The following is a 17,273-nucleotide window of genomic DNA, read 5'->3' as shown; positions in this document are numbered from 1 at the left end:
TTTCTTTTTCAATGCCAGGGATGTTTAGGCAAGGTTGTACTGCTTTCAGAGTAATCACACCAAATATAGATGAAGAGGCTTCGATGATGGAGGATGTTGGAATGCAAGATGTTCACTTCAATGAAGTGAGTAAACATAAAAATGTTAGAATTGACGCACATAGAAGTGCTGGGCGTTTTTGCAAGTTTTATGTTTCAAAATGGAGACTGACTAGTATGAGGGATATAATAATTGTTTTCTCAGCCACTGCATTTATCCTAAAATGGAAATAAAAAATACCTGTGAGGTGTGCCAGCTTTAGAGAATTTATGCATGCATTTTAAATAAAGCACTAGTACGTCAACTCAGTACCACTTCTGGAAAAAAAGTAAACAAAATGGAGTTTTATGCTGTTTGACTGGATGAACATTAATGTGGCTTATTTATTAGAGTTAGCAAGATCTATTGTTTTTTAAAACTAACTTTGATTTAGAGTGTCAGTACACCAGCAATCACGAAAATGTATTTACTGGTTTTTGCTGTTTACCGTTTCCCTAAGCAGATATACCATAACAATGGAAGTGGTTTTACTCACACCAGACTAGTGTTTTTTCTGGCTTAAATTTCATGCCTTACCTCTTTGCTGATCCGTCTGTGCTAGTAAATTTTACTAGTAAGAAGGCTATATAAAAATATTTTGAATAATCTTGCTCATGAAGAGCTACATCTACACTATGTATTTGCTGGTATACTTGGTAGAAGAGAGGGATGGCCCATTACTTGCAATAGCTGTGTTGGAAAAATCCCTGGTGTGTAAGCATAATTGTACAATAAAAATATTTTTCTTTTGTATTTTAGCTAGTGTGTGGTGAAGCTGTATGACAAAATTATTTGACTGTGCAAATGGTGGCTGTACTAACAGATTTAGGAGGAACAGGTGAAAGACCCAGTGGTTTAAACCTGGGTTTAGGCCTAGGGTACCAGTGGTTTTGCCTTAAATTCTGGTACTATTGCTCTACAGCTACAGAAATTGTTGACTTGCCTTTTTCTGAGAAGGCAGTTTTCATTACTTGAAATGAGAAATGTAGTGCTTTTTTCTTTCCAATGATAACCAATAGCAGATTGTTTTGTGGTTTGTGTTTTTTTAATTTATGTGCTATTTTTTTAAATCATTGATTCTCCTGGTCCAGCATGGAATTTAGTATGTTACTCAAAGGAAAATGCAAGCTGCTTTAAGTTAATGAAGAGTAGGAATTCTAGTGAGGACTGCTAATGGAAAGTTTAGTTTGAAATTCTTGTCAGTGTTTCCCTGCCAAACCATTTGTCAGAGTTAAATTCTTTTGGTGTTTTTTTTTTTTTTTTTTTTTTAGTTGAAACGTCTTTATTCTTTTTCTCATTAGTCAATCCCTGCAAAAAGAATATACTGCTTTTTCTGGGTCATTGAACCCTACACAAATTTATTTCCATCTCTCGGTATTTCCCTGGAACACAAGTAAGCCAAGAGTGAAATTATAAGCCTCTATAGCTTGCAGGAGGATCAAACCAAGCCAAATTTCATTTTTCCCTGCATGCAACCCTTTCTAAACTTAACCATGTAGTAATCTAACTGATTAAATATTGAAAAAACTTACTGTTTTTCAGCTAACTTCTGAAAGTTATCTAAAATGTGGGAGGAGTAATAATAGGGAAGAAGTAATAATAGTAATAAAGAGTAATAATAAGGAAGAACTGTTTGGGTTTAGTAGACTAAAAACCACAGATAAATTATGATTGTTAGTATTTTACAGAAATAGTTCAAAACAGGTAGTCTAGTTGCTTAAGGAGTAGGAACGTATTCATTTATGGAATGTTTCCTCAGTACATTCATATGTAAGCAGAACTGGATTTGTCTAAGAAAAAAATAATAAGACAGATCAATTGGGTACAGAAGTCAGAAAGTCGAAACATATCTTTCAAGCTGTATTTTACTACTGTCATATGGAATTCCTTTTTTAAAACTTGAGATTTCCCTGTTTGCTAGTTACTTAAATCTCCAAAAGAGTAATTACTGGTATTGAGTGATCAGGGGAATCCCTTCTTGTTTCTAAAAGAGACAAAACATCTTTCATATTCTCCAGTTTATATAAAATCTTCCTAATTAAGTGAAATTTGTCTTAAAACTTCAGGTAGTTTCTCATTTAAAAAATGTAAAATTTTAGAATTCTTAATTTATTTCTCATTGTAAAATAATTTTCTCTCAGGCCAGGATTGACCTGAGTCATTTCCTAAGCTAGCCAGTTGAAAAAACCCAAAATTTAATTTTAGTGGGTTTTTTGGTTTGGTTTTGGTGGGTTTTTTTTGTACAAAGCTACTGTGTTCATTTTGTTAAAGCAGTTGTTTACCTATGACAATCCATGAGAGGCTTTATTCTAACTTGCAGATGGGTAAATGAAAGAGCCTCACAGGAATGCAGTATCTGCTCAAAGCTGTACAAAGATGAATGCAAAGCCTTGCACCTGCAAAGAAAAAAAAAAAAGGGCAAAAAATCAGTATGGGCTGAGCAGCAGCTCTGCAGAAAGACCTGGAAGTTCTAGAGGACAAAAGGTTAAATGGGAATCATTTGTGTGGCTTTGTGGAAACAAAGGCCAACTACGTGATGCATTTTATTAGAGAGAGGATTGAGTCAAGAAGCTGAGGGAAGTGGGGGTTTTCCCTTTTACTCCGTATTTTTGGAACCCCATCTCTAACCTAGCACTGACCCCCCAAAGTCAAGAGAGGTATCAACAAACCAGAAAAAATCCAGCTCCTAAGGTGGTTAGTAGAAGAATGAGACTATTCTAAGAGTTGCACCATTAAAAAGCAAGAGGCTATTCTCACAGCTTACAAGGGAAACTGATATGGAAAAATATTCTTCCCATGAGAATGGATAAGCATGGAAACAGGTGGCTCAGAAATGTGTTCTTTTTCTCCTTCCTATCAGCTCTGCCACTTGAAGCTTTTGCTCTTTATGTGAAAACAAAATTTTACTGCTTTGCTACATTTGGGTGCCCTCTGGTGTCTGAGTTAAGACTTGTGTCATAAAACAGTGTGGACATCCCTTGTGGTCCAGCAGTGACCCTGGTCTTTCAGTTCCCACCACTTGGTTGCTGAGGATGAAGACACTGGGGAGTCTGTGCCCCCCCATAATGACTGGGGGAAAGGAGGAGATGTTTTAAGCTCTGTTGCAGCACACGGATAAGGGTAGCATTTTTTCAGTCTAATTTATGCTTTCAGTATTAAAGTTGAGTTTTCATAGTGATGCCTTTATGCTGTCTTAGTCCCCTACCAAAGGGAGGCGATAGAATAGAGTAGCATTAGATCCTTTCTAAGGATAAAAGGAGTTACTGCCAGCTTCTGGCTTCACCACTGTGATGTAAAAAGGGTACAAGAAGGTCTCAATAGTATCTAAAAGAAAAATGTTGTTTGCGGTAAATATAAAGATTACATACGTACACTCAAACCCTTCTGTCTTGTTTTGTTTCCTTTGTAATTTCTGCCAAAATAATTTAAATCACGATGTGTAGATAATATTTGTGGGGCAAGATCTCCCTTTTCACTGAGAATAACTTTGATAGAATTATTTGCTGTGCTTTTCATGAATACTGAATTGGTTTACATTTTCAAATGTGTGTCCAAATGTAGGATGTGCTGATGGAATTGCTGGAGCAGTGTGCTGATGGACTCTGGAAGGCAGAACGCTATGAACTCATTGCTGACATATATAAACTTATAATTCCCATTTATGAAAAACGGAGAGATTTTGAGGTACTAAATTAGTCATAAGTAAATCTAAGCAGGAAAAAAAAATCCTGAATTTTCTAGTCGGAACTGCATGATGCCTTGGACATCACATAACAAGAGTATTAAAATTGTAACTGAAATTTAAATGTGTTGATATTTTTGTTTTCATTTGAAATAATTAAAATTTTTTTTCTTTAAATATAAATACTTAAAAATTACTCTTGCATATTGTCATTTTGACACAAGTGCTAAACCTATTACTGCCATTCAATAAAACAATGTTTTCAGTTGTTACTAACTACAAGGACATAATTTATTGTTGTTTTAAGGTAGCAAAGTTCTGCATTATTCTTTTACCTTGTTATTGTTTTGTTTTATTTTTAGAGGCTTGCTCATTTATATGACACTCTTCATCGAGCATACAGTAAAGTTACAGAAGTTATGCATACAGGCAAGAGACTGCTGGGAACTTATTTCAGGGTAGCATTCTTTGGACAAGTGAGTATAACTTGCTTTCGTTAGTCTGCTCTGTACAGTAAGAAAAACCTGAATTTATTTCACAAGGTATACTATTTCATCACCCGTATTGATACCATGACATGAAAAGCACAAGAAATGTGTTCTTGTAGGAAATAATTGAACACCATCAGTAATTTATTTTAAAACATTTATCAATTCCGATAAAATTCTTATTATTTTCCTCAGTAAATTGTTTGCCTTTTTTCCTTTCTCTTCTTTTATTTACTACCTTAAGGCAGCGGTAAGTTTTCTATAATGTCAGTTCTTAGCAATGTATTGACTTAATGTCTGTAGTGCTACAGTGTGGTTTGCAAGGCTGCTTCTTAGATTGGTATGCATTAATAGCCATTGCAATTCAAAAAAATAACATTAAGTTCCATTTAGAGAGCAGATCACTCTTTTCTGTGCATCAATATTGCATGCTTCAAACCAAAGTTCTGGCTGTGTATGGGACAGCTTCATGTCCTCTAATATATGTCTAGAATGCCTCTGTATCTGTATGGTATCACGCAGTATCGAATAATACACTTTCTACATGCGTAGCCGAGTTGCTTAATTGTTCAGCTGAGCATGGAGAATTGTAAAATACTCTGAGCAGTATAACTTCACATGTATTCTGTTGTCTTTTATAACTTTATAGCAATACCAGTTTACAGACAGTGAAACAGATGTTGAGGTAATTACAGTGACTGCTTACAAAGCAAGCAATGCAGTAAAAACTACTGCATTTCACCTTAGTTTGGTGTGGGTATTTTTGTCAATCTAGCCTGTGTTTATACATGATATGTTGTGCTTTTCTATTTTGTCTGTTTCGCTTATGACAAAAATATTTGTTTTCTGGTTTCAAACATGAACTCAGACATGGCTTGTTGTTTTAAACCAATGACCTGTTTCACTTTCCATGTACTCTACTGAACATTTAGTTACAGGTTTAAAACCTTATGTAATAAAATAAAGAAGTATCTACCAATATAGTACAACATAAAATTAAGATATTTGCATAACTAAATTTCATTTTCTGGAAATAATTTTTTGTTACTACAAAGCGAAAATTTTTTTAATGTAAACTATTGCCAAAATACTCACTTGTGAGTCAGATGGTGCTGTTGGGCAAGATTTCTGTTTTGGTGAGTGAAACAGTGCTGCAAGTTCACTTTTAAATAAAAGTGAAGGAAACTTATCTCAAAGGCTTGGCACACCATAAGACTGCAACAAACTTTAAAAAAAATTAAACTCTATGTTTCCATTGTCTTTCACTCATGTTGTAGTAGAGACTTACATTCTTCTGTTGTTTTTTTTGTTCTCTTAAGAAAACTTTTTACTTAGATTTTATTTTCTTTTTATTTACATTTGCTTGAATACTGATGTTATATGTTTATATTTCCTTTGAACTGCACTCATTATGTCCATCTCAGTCGTTACCCTAAATGTTTTTTCCCCAAAGATTTTGATTACTTCATTTTTTACAGGGTTTCTTTGAGGATGAAGATGGAAAGGAATATATCTATAAAGAGCCTAAACTCACACCTCTTTCAGAAATTTCCCAAAGACTCCAAAAACTCTACTCCGACAAATTTGGATCTGAAAATGTCAAAATGATTCAGGATTCTGGCAAAGTATGATCTTTATTCTCTCTAAAAAATTCTAATATATTACTTTCAGTAATTCACTTGAAATATTGTGGGATCACTGTCTCTTGCTCATTTGACACACAAGCAAACACGTCTAAAAACTCTGCTGTTTGAAAGGCATGACAGAAATATTATCTCCTACTAAGGTTGCCTTTTAGAACAACCAAAAAACTTAATTTCTGAGTTACCTCTCAAAACAGTAATTGTATATTAGAACAAATTTGGATTATGATCATATTCTGTGTTAACTTCAGCTATATTTCTTGCCCATTTGTGCACAGTCATTCTTTGGAAATGTTTCCCTTTTTACACCTCAACCTTGGACTTCATGGTGATTTTTGCCTCACCCTGAGACTTTATTTTCTCTTATTATAATTTTCTGGCTCTTTTGGTTCTTTATTCTACCAGTAAGACCAAAGCTTTCTGTGCCTCTTTGCCTGAGAGTGCAGCATTGGTGTGCATTTCAATATTGAAACTTTAAAAGGAGAAGAGAACTTAACGCAAGGACTAGGTTTAATGATCATGGGTGATTTAAAAAAAAAAAAAAAAAAAAAAAAACACCAAACCAAAACCAACAAAAAAATCCACAATGTGTTGTAATGCATCTAGTTGCCTTGTCTTCCTAATAGTTAAAAACTGAAAGCTGAAAAACCCTGTGAAGGCATGAAGATTTCCTATATTTTCAATAATTTAAAGGTTAAGAGACCAAATTTAATTTCTGAAAGTTGTGTAACTACTATTAAATCCAGTTTATTCACAATGTAGCTATTTGATTTTTTTTTTTTGTCTTGTTTTTAAGGTAAATCCTAAGGATTTAGATTCAAAATATGCATATATTCAAGTTACGCATGTAATTCCGTACTTTGAAGAAAAAGAGTTGCAAGAAAGAAAAACAGATTTTGAAAGGACTCATAACATTCGTCGCTTTATGTTTGAGATGCCTTTTACTCAAGCTGGTAAAAGACAAGGAGGAGTAGAAGAACAGTGTAAGCGACGGACTATTTTGACAGGTACTGATTGAATGGAATGCTTTGACGGAAGCATTAAATGCATCAAATGGTCTAATTCTGTTCTGCATAGGTTTTTCCATTTCACTTAATAAAGTCCTTTATAGCTACCAACTAAAATCCTTTTCATATTTTTAGCCATAACTGGGTTTTTCAGATTGGTTTCTTCAATGAAGAATCCTCAAAATTATTGTCTTTTTTTTTCCTTAAGTTTCAAGAATTGTGAATCTGGAGTCTAGCTTTCCTTGTTCTTAGAAAAAGAGTATTTTGTGTTTTGTCCCTGTTAAGTGTGAGTTTCTGTATTAATATAGTTGTAAAAACAAATAAGTGACTTTATAATGTTAGTTGTCCATGGCCGGTACTTGTGAGGAAATAGTAAATACAGCTTTGCTATTTCTGATTCTTCTCTTATTGAGATATGTGAATGCGAAGCAATTCTTTTTACAGTTCTCATATGAATTAAGTTCCAGTGGTTTATTTCTTTGTGGTTGTTCATAGCAGTAATGACAATGATCTTTGCTGTAATGAATGCAAAGGTGTACATATTTACATTTTCAATGTTTTGTGTCCCTGTACATTAGTATTTCTAATTATATGTTATAATATATCTATGTTATAATAATATATAGGTTATTAAATTGGGCAGCTAATTACATCAAAATGAGATTTTAGCATAAGATTCTCTCAAAACACACCTTATACAAAAACCTGTCCCTAACTATAGTAAACTTGTTTCTGCCCATAGCTATACACTGTTTCCCATATGTGAAAAAGCGCATTCCCGTTATGTACCAGCACCATACTGATCTAAACCCAATTGAAGTAGCCATTGATGAAATGAGTAAAAAAGTTGCAGAACTCAGGCAGCTTTGCTCTTCAACTGAAGTAGATATGATCAAATTGCAGCTGAAACTACAGGGAAGTGTCAGTGTTCAGGTAAGACCTTTGCTATGCAGCTATTTCGTTTGCTTCTGCCGCTGAAAAATTATATAAGTAGGATTTTATAATTAGTTTCTACTCTGTATGTTGAAGACTGTCCTAAATTAGAAATATTCTCATTTTTTGCAGTTATTTCCTGAATAGGAAAAACACTAAAAGTGTGTCACATAAACACTGATCGTAGACAGTTACATGAAAGAATTAAGATTCGTCTCTGGAATCTGTTGAAGTCTGAGCCCCACCAGGTTTTGGTGTAAAGCTGAAACTACGACAAAATAGTGGATGAATAGGAGTGTGAATGAACATATTTGGCCTAGCTGTAGGTCTGCCCACAGTGGGTCCAACATGTTTTGTTAAGATCCCTGTGGAGATAGAGAGTGACAAAATACAGGAGGAAGTTAGTAGCAGAAAATCTCACTGTGCAACATTTCTTTTTGCCTAAGGCAAGCAAGAACTGAACATATAAAAAAACCCTCAGGCTCCCCAAAATAGAGTTCATGGTTTTAAAAACCAATAATTTTGAAATGTTTTAAAAAAAACCAGTGTTTTTAAAACAGTAATTTTAACATGTACAAATCAATATGGTGAGGATCTTCAGAATGCAGTGATAAAAGTGCCACTCTATTATTTTTAACCGATTCAAAACAAAGGAACTGTAAGCACAGTCATCTGAAATGAACAGTTTTCGCGTTGAACAGAAAAGAGAAAAAAACCAAGCCAAGGTTTCAGAATCAGCAAGTTGTCAGCTAGTGTTTGGGATAAGAAGGGAGGGGCTCTTACTGTTAATCTAAAGGAATAGGGATGAGTCAGAACTCACTGAATCCACTTTTCATGTAGCTGCCATAAGAGCGCAATTAAACATCTATGAATTATTGCAGAATTTTCAGCTTGAAAAACTCTTTTTAATAGATACACAGACCAAACAGTATTAGATTTAGCTCATTTTCACACCCTAATTTTGTAAGCAAAGATGACAGTTGGGCAGTATCTGCAGTTACTTTGCCACATCACTGAAGTAGTTTCTTTGTGCCAGGACAGGTTCTTACAGATAACTGAAGAGACCACTCCTGCTCTTATGTTTCAATTCTAGCAGTTTTCTTGGTTTAGAAGTCCAGCTTTTTTGAAATCAGTGTGTTCTCATAAGAAAGTAAAATCCGATAGACACCTGCAGTACCTGTTATTGCTAAGGCAATGTCAGAAAACTGAGTATTTTTTAATTCTTGTTCTTTTTAGGTTAATGCTGGTCCATTAGCATATGCAAGAGCTTTCTTAGATGACACAAACACTAAGAGATACCCTGACAATAAAGTAAAGCTACTAAAGGAAGTTTTTAGGTATGGTGTGGTAGGTTTGCCTTTTTTAGGGGGGTGGGGGAAAGGGAAGAAAAAGTTTACGTTTCTTTCTAGACTCATACCATAAGAATTTTTTAAAAACTTTTAACTTTTACAGTGTTCTGATTGCATTAAAACATACTTTAAACTGACATTTTAAATCAATATTTTGGATTTCTAACTGAGAACTTCTTTATTTTCTCTAAATCAGGCAATTTGTTGAAGCCTGTGGCCATGCTCTAGGTGTAAATGAACGACTTATAAAGGAAGACCAGTTGGAATATCAAGAAGAAATGAAGGCCAACTACAGAGAAATGGCAAAAGAGCTTTCTGAAATAATGCATGAACAAGTATGTGCTGAAATTAAGTTATACATACCATCATTCAGAATGTAACTGTTGTGTGAAAGCAATAGGAAAAAATGTATGTAATGCTTTATACAAAAGGATTGTTTCCCTTTTTTTCTTTCTACTGGAGAATAAGCATGTCATGAAATTGTGGCCTTTATTTTTTTTTCTGTTTGTGAATTTTCTTGGCACCAGCCTGTTTTTTCATAGGCAAGGAAAACTACAGTAAAGATAACTCAAATTTAATTAAATTCATATGTGTGGTTGCAGAGGTCTCTATTCTGTGACCCAAAAAGCTAATTTTAGTCTGTACTTCCTGGTAACTGTAGGGAGATTTTATCTGAAAACAGCCTTTTTCATTAGATTTTGGAGATATAAACAATTACTTTTGCAACAGAGTTACATCTTTCAAGAGGTATTTCAGTACATTTCTTGAGGAAAGCCCACTACTGACAAGCTAAAGATATGGGAGAAGGAAAAGCAGAACTCTTGTGTAGCGAGATGTAGGACCTTGCATCTGGGTGCTGTAGTAGAAATGTCTCCTGACTTTAAAGGCAAAGATATTGTTTCCAGGAGGACAGGAAAGGCTGAAGTTTCGTGCTTGATCCCTGCCTTCTTGGCATTTTTATTCGTCACTTCAGGTTCCTTCTCTTTCATCCACTGTTATTTGTATAACCTTTTCCCAGAGCCATAGAATGGTTCATAGTTCTTAACCCTCAAGACCTACAATTCTGGCCCACAAGAAATAACTGTGTTTTCTGATAATATTTTACCTTTCAAACATAAGTCTTTAAGACTTCCTTAGATGTATGTTCATAATAGAAACTTTTCTTAGTCTAAGAACCGGTGCATCCTAATCTGCACAATCGGTTGATAGAAGTAGGAGCTCTCAGTTTCTCTTGTCCATACAAAAAAAACTGTAGGCTTTACTCAGAAATCAAATTGTGCAGGAAAAGTCAAACTTAAGACCTGCCTGATGCATTCAGTCTATCTGGCATTTAAACTTTTTTTTTCAGGATAGCGTCCTTTAGGTGTTCAGTGACTTTATCCATTTACTAGTTTTTGACATCTCTAAATTACTCTATTATTATCTAAGAAATACTTGCTCAAAAATCTAGTCAACTTGATGAAATAACAGTTTATCTGTAGGATTGTCTGAGAGATTTGCCTTTATTCTACTCTTGCTTAGGTGATGTCCAAAACTTCTATGGCAACATTTTTCTGTTCAGAAATGCGCAGCTTTTCTAAAGTTCACTTCACGTGCTTTCTTGCTCTTTGTTATTTCCTGACATGGTTTTCTCAGGTACTGTGCTATGAGTAGCTCTGTGATACGTTATTATGATGAAGCACATGAATATGGCAAGGTCTTAGGCTTTATTTTCATTCTCCTGTTTTCATACCCTATCACAGAGAAGAGCTTATGACAAAACTAACTCTTTTTAACCCCAAATGATAGAGAATATTGTGAAACAAAGTTAATAGGAAGTGATACTGTTTTTCCAGAATTCGTGTGGTTGGGTGTTTGTTTCTTTTTTTTTTTCATAAAAACCAGTATCTTTCAGATATTCATGTAGAAAAAAACAGTTTTGAAAGATCCACAAAATAGCAAAAGAGATTGCTTAGCTGACAATAATGGGACAGTTTGACTATATTTCAGTGTGATTTATTGAAAAGCAGAGAATTAGACAGCTGTACAGAATACCCCTTTTGAAGAGAAGGGCTATTGTTTTGGTGAAATAATTTGATGATAAAGGCAAGATTAGCATTCCTGTGGCGTAGGAAAAAGTAAAAAAATATAATGACAATTTGTATATAAGAAAAAATACTCTGAAGTCAGAGCTAGATTTGGATGTTTAAAAATGCTAAAGTGTATGAATTTCCAAAGACTGATGATAAGAAAAAACATATCATCCCTGAAACTTCAGGAGTAAATCACATTGCCCCTTCTTCTCTTCATTTACTTTTAGAAAAACAACTGATATATATAAGATAGGGTGAGCAAAATATGAAAGTACATCATTGACTGCTGTAATGTGTACTATTAGCCTACCACTGTGTTCTTTTTATACAAACGTAATTAGTTGTAAATAATTAAAATATGCAATGCTGTTGGTGGTTTTGTGGTTTTGGGTTTTGTCGTTTGCTTTTTTTAAAATTAGACTCCCCTGAAGTAGGTAATTTTAAAAACTCCCCAGAAGGCTTAGAAACATCAGGTTCTTTCACTGAAATCTTGAAAAATGTCATCTTTATGTGCCTGCCTATTACTCTCCTGGGAAAAATAGCTCTGCAGTGTTTGTTCTAATGTCACGGAATAAACCATTAGCTGTATTGCAACTTTTTTAACAACGTTTTTAACAACTGCAAATGTTTCGCTCTAAAATATATATAAAAGAATCTTAACAGATTTTTCTTTTTTTTTTTCTCTTCTGCTGCTTGCCAATATGATCAGATGGGATGGTAATTAGTTTTCTCTGCTTCTGTTCTCTTAGTTTGTCTAATAATTCCTTTTTTAGATTTTTTTTTACAATATTTCTAATCATAGCATCAATATGTTTACAGCTGTTAAGCATTAAGTCTTTTTGGTGCTCTGGGAGCTTTCTGTAAGAAAGAAATACTCAAATCATACCTCTAAGGTTAAAAAAAGAAAACCCAAAAAGAGCAGAAAGTGAGCTTTTTGTCACTGTGAACCTCCTTCTGAAAGTTAAAAGGAGGAATGAGAGAAAATATCTAAGCATCCTCTACAGAGGACAATGTAATATCTAAATTAGGAGAACTGATATTGGAGAAATAACTACTGCCCCTGCCTAGCAGAGGGTGGCTGAATAGAGTAATCAGCCTTAAGAAGTTCTGTGCAGTTAAGAAAGTACTGGGAGGCTGAGTTGATAAGCAGCAAATCATGAAATTGATCAGCTGTTTTATAAATGCTTGTCTCATGTCGTAACATTTTGGTAAATACGTGTTTTTCCTTTTAAGATTACTCCGGTTGAAGAAAAGGCCAATGTCATGCCTAACTCGCTACACATTTTCAACGCCATAAGTGGGACTCCAACAAGCACAGCAGTTCATGGGATGCCCAGTTCTTCTTCAGTTGCATGATTGTTTTGTAAGGGAAAGTATGTTCGTTTCTTTCGGAGTTTGTGGATTTGCTTCCTTGTGTGCAAACTCAGGATGATCTTGAAGCTAAATGTTGGGCACGTGCAAGCTGCATAATTCATACGAATGTCTGAGCACACTTAGCAAATAGCAGTTACTGGTAATAGTCTTTTAGGGTAAGAGAGGCGCACATATATTTTTTAATCTTGCTGGTGAAATTTAAAAGTGTTCACAATGTCATTGCAGAAGTGCGTGTTGGAAAATTATAAAGTTGAAGTTAGCTTCTGTTTTTCATTAGAAAGTATTATTAAAATGAATTGCACATTACAAAAAAAAAGTGTTGTGGGATGTAATTTTGCAGATATGTAACATTCAGGTGTTCTTTTTTGTGTATGGCACATAGAGATTCCTAGTACAAGAACTATTTTGGGGCTTGACAGAGACACTAGTTTTTGGGGTTTAATGGAACTGACAATAGTAGTTTTTGTACCATTTGGCAAATTGTTGTGCTTTATTTTATACCTTGTTGCATTTTGGAGGTATGTGAGCTTAGATCTTACTCAACAACTAAATACAACCAAAGGTCTGTATTAATTAACACTGAATTATACTACAGTATCAATAGTAGTAAATTGTTATGTACATATTGTTTGTTAATACAGTCCATACAGTCTGTACATAAATGTATTACATTTCTAATAATTTTTTTAATATTCATACCAGCTCTTACATTCTGCTTTCAGTTTATTTTGAAACTCTGCTCATTCCAAGTATATGCAGACTTTACAGTTCATTTATTCCTGTATATAAATAAGTGCAATATAAAGATGTATACAGTCTTTGCTATGTTAGGTTTATATGCAGTTATTAAAAGAAAAAAAACCTTTTTGCCAAAGCAATGGAGTATGTAATTGGTAATCATGGTTACTGTGGTAAATGGTGGTATAATTTAAAGCTTTTTCCATATTCTTATTCTTTTAAGACATTAATTTAGTAATTTTATATTTGGGGGAAATAAAGGTTTTTAATTTTATTTAACTGGAAGCACTGTCCTGCTGTAATTAAACATTCTGTATTACATCTATATTAAAAGGAAAAAGGTAGTTACTTTTCTCACTGTGTGCTCTGGTTTTTAATTTTAGATTTATCCCTGACATTTGGGAAATATGAAAGCTTGATCCAAAAAAAATGGCTTTTTGCAGCTTGAGTATGAGATGAGATACAGACACTTCTAGGGTTTACTTCATATTCTTTGTCAGCAAAGGGAATTTAGGTTATTAGTTGAGACATCAGTTTTGAGTCCATCACGTTTGACACAAGTACCATGTTACTGTAACTACAGGTTGTTATTCACTAAAACAGTTAATATTAGGAAGTCTTCAAAACTTTTCATCACATGACAGTAGAAATCATCTATTCCTTATGACATAAGGTTCCTGTCATTTTCTGTAGTGTAGCGTGAATCACGTACGTTGCCATTACTCATCAAAGGTTTTTCCAAAACAGCTCATCCTGGCAGGGAAATTGCTTTTACCAATTATGTTTCTGAAAAAAATTTTGTTTGTTTAAAATCCTTTTCCTTAAAAAGGAGAAAATCAGAGATAAACACTTCTAGACAGTGAACCTGTAATGCTGTGTTAAGAGGCAGACCCCTTTCTTCCCCTCTGCCCTATATGCTTCACACTTTTGTTCATTTGTGGAAATCTGTGTGGGAACACCTACCTCAAAAGGTATTTGATTATTAGGAGAATATATCCTGTAAAGTTGTTTTGCCATTCAGGAAGATCTCTGCATTCATGTATTAATAGAAATTGTGTACATCATGACGGCTTCTTTCAAATACTTCCCTTTTTCTAACTTTTTCCCCTTTGCCTTGGGAGCAGAACTGACAGTTTCCTACAGTTGTGCAACACTTTTTGTACTAAGACCTCAAATTGATGGAGCTTTGTCTGCTAACAAACCCATAAATGTAGTATGTATTCAGAATTGAATATGCACAAATATATATATACACACACATCTAAATATATGTATAACTGTTCTGCTTACTTGCTGAAAGTTGGCCTATGAGAAACAACTAACTGTAGCTGACAAAATATTGCTGTAGGTTTACTTAGGGTTGTATTAATGATTAACACATGTTCAACTCTATAAACAAAATGTCTGTAGACTTAAACTGATGTGATGCATTTATATGCACACACCCTCCACTGTTTTGGTTTTAGATATACTAAGATTATAACTGTGGGGTTTTACCTCCAGAATAATTCCTTCTCTACCAGCTTCCCTTCTCTGTTCTTACTTCTGTAACATGCAAATTAAGTATCCAATATGGATTAATTTATTTATAAAGACTTGGACTCTGGTAGTTTTGGAATGGAGTTGATTTTCTTCACAGTAGCTGGGATTGGTCTGTGTTTTTGACTTGTGCTGCAAACTGTATTGGTAACACAGGGATATTTTGACTATTGCTGAGCAGCGCTTGCACACAGTCAAGGCCTTTTCTGATTTTCACACTGCCGTGCCAGTGAGCAGGCTGGGGATGCACAAGGAGTTGGGAGGCGACACAGCTGGGACAGCTAACCCCAACTGACCACAGGGATATCCCATGCTGTATCATGTCATGCTCAGCAATAAAAACTATGGAGAAAGTTTGCCAGAGCAACAGTTCCCCGAGGATTGGCTGGGCATTGGTCAGCTGGTGGTGACCAGTTGAGGGATTTTTGCATAATTTCTTTTTCTTGGTTTTGTTTTGAGGTTTTTTTACGTATGAAACTGCCTATTTTAACCCACAGATTTTCTCACTTTTACCCTTCTGATTCTGTCCCCTATCCCACTGTGGAGGAGGGACTGAGCAGCTGGGTGAAGTTAAACCACAATAGTCCATTTTGGCACCCAAAGGTGTTGAGCTTGAAGGGTTTGATATAAGAGATTGACCATAGTGTGTTAGAGGGAACTGATAATTATTATCTGTTTAACAGCTGGTGATTGCAGTGTTGATTTACTTGTTGATAGCATTGGTTTATCTAATCACTGCCATACTCCCTAATTTTTTTGCTCTACACCAAATTCCAGAGCTTGTCAAAGGCTGAATTTCACTTCCTCCATTTGCTGTGCAGTGTATTGTTTGGTTGTGTTTTGCCTGGGAGAACTATGATGAAAGAATTGGCCTTGAGCCTAATCTGGTATTTGGGCCCTGCACTGTTGCCTTCCCTGTACTTCAGGAACCATCTCATGAAGACAATGAACAATTACACATTTTCCATTTTCTCCTCCAAGAGCCGATTGGTGGATGAAACAAAGAATGTCACTTCCCTCTTCTTTTTCTGTGGGGTAGATGTTTTCTCCCTTTTTACAGTAACTCTTCGGTACCTTGAACAACCTGTGGTAACTAAAATATTCCTATTAGCATGTTTCAAGAAAACGGTTCCAGCTTTTCCTAAGGTTAATCAACTACTCAGGAACATCACACAGGGGTACGTCCCGAGGCAGTATGGGTAGCAAGGCACGTGGGAGAATATGGGCAGGTACCTACAGGGGTTGTCACCTCCGACAGCCTGGGCCTTCCCTGAACAGGTGCAGGATCTTGAAGGAAGTGATCAAGTACCTGAAAAAAAGGATGCCCTGGCTATGTCATAACTTACCACTCTGCCAGGGCCTGACAGATACCTACTGAGCACTATTTGGGAACCTCAAGGGGAAGAGAGGGTCTCCAGATCTGAAGACATACAAACAGACACTGGCTAGACAAGAGACCCAACACTCAGCTGTAGCAGTCTGTACTGACACGGAATATCGTGTACTGCAGGGAAGAGCAAGTAAAGTCAGAGGAATGAGGTTGTGAGTTGAGCTTAAGGAAATTAAAGATGAGTGGTGTAGGGACAAATCATGAAAATGGGCCTCTCCCATTCAGATGCTTCCAAAATCTTGTTTCAAGGTGCTGAGCATGCTGTGTTTTACTGTTGCCACAGTTACACAACAGCAGCCTGTAACAGGGTCTCAGCGGTCTTTGCAATTAGGTCTCACGCTGGACCGGGTAAGCAGAAAATTAAACCTAACAAAAATGTTATAAATATTTTTTAAAATAATATTTAATTAAATGAAATGATTTCAAATAAAATAGTGTATTTACATGAGCCTGGCTCTTAAGAAAAACACCTAGTCTAGTAAGTCAGGCAAGGTTTTTTCTTATACTCAGTTTCTTTTATCTTTGGTTTCTTTGTGAGAAGGCTTCAGTACCTAGAAGACATTGTCTGTCATGAAGGCTATCTGGTGAAGTTTGAGAAGACTCCTATGGTTTTTCATGAAGACTCCTGTGGTTTTTTTTCATGAAGACTCCTGGAAAAACTCTGTATTTAACTGTGCTCAGACTAGGGATCTGGACTTGGACTTCTTGGACAGAGGGATAAGACTAGGGATCCTGGGACTTCTTGGACAGAGGGATATTTGTGAAAATGACCTTTGTAACACCTTTTAAATATTTGGCGGTGGCTTTTTCCTTTCTGTAGTATTATACTGGATGTATAATGAGTCATTTAAAAGCCATTTAGCCCCTAAATATCTTTCGATCTTGACACAAATAATTTAAATTATATCTAGTGACTAGGCAGTATTTTCCACTCAAGTTAACTGTAGCAGATATTAGGTTGTGTGGTTTGGGGGTTTTTT

The 17,273-nt window shown here is 35.2% G+C and overlaps 1 protein-coding gene across 16 annotated transcripts in view; it reads left to right on the top strand.

The window, feature by feature from the left end:
* The window catches only part of DOCK9 (dedicator of cytokinesis 9), a 112,578-nt gene extending 98,860 nt beyond the window's left edge, over positions 1 to 13,718 (top strand). For 7 of the 16 annotated variants that reach the window (XM_027880357.1, XM_027880352.1, XM_027880348.1 and 4 more), the window contains exons 45-55: positions 19 to 125; positions 3,640 to 3,762; positions 4,123 to 4,236; positions 4,493 to 4,498; positions 4,898 to 4,933; positions 5,727 to 5,873; positions 6,688 to 6,898; positions 7,641 to 7,831; positions 9,068 to 9,168; positions 9,377 to 9,515; positions 12,486 to 13,718. In XM_027880357.1, the coding sequence (XP_027736158.1) occupies positions 19 to 125; positions 3,640 to 3,762; positions 4,123 to 4,236; positions 4,493 to 4,498; positions 4,898 to 4,933; positions 5,727 to 5,873; positions 6,688 to 6,898; positions 7,641 to 7,831; positions 9,068 to 9,168; positions 9,377 to 9,515; positions 12,486 to 12,608 (1,298 nt within the window). In that variant the 3' untranslated portion in view covers positions 12,609 to 13,718. Of the gene's footprint in view, positions 1 to 18; positions 126 to 3,639; positions 3,763 to 4,122; positions 4,237 to 4,492; positions 4,499 to 4,897; positions 4,934 to 5,726; positions 5,874 to 6,687; positions 6,899 to 7,640; positions 7,832 to 9,067; positions 9,169 to 9,376; positions 9,516 to 11,961; positions 11,970 to 12,485 lie in introns of all 16 variants that reach the window. The other 9 variants (XM_027880351.1, XM_027880350.1, XM_027880343.1 and 6 more) reach the window with 4 other exon arrangements.
* Positions 13,719 to 17,273: the final 3,555 nt, after the last annotated feature.

This window comes from Empidonax traillii, unplaced genomic scaffold (assembly GCF_003031625.1).
Source record: "Empidonax traillii isolate 1590-97213 ecotype Southwest subspecies unplaced genomic scaffold, ASM303162v1 scaffold68:size1967880, whole genome shotgun sequence".
In the NCBI taxonomy this organism is placed as follows: Eukaryota; Metazoa; Chordata; class Aves; order Passeriformes; family Tyrannidae; genus Empidonax; species Empidonax traillii.
This window is presented reverse-complemented; position numbering and strand designations above follow the sequence as displayed.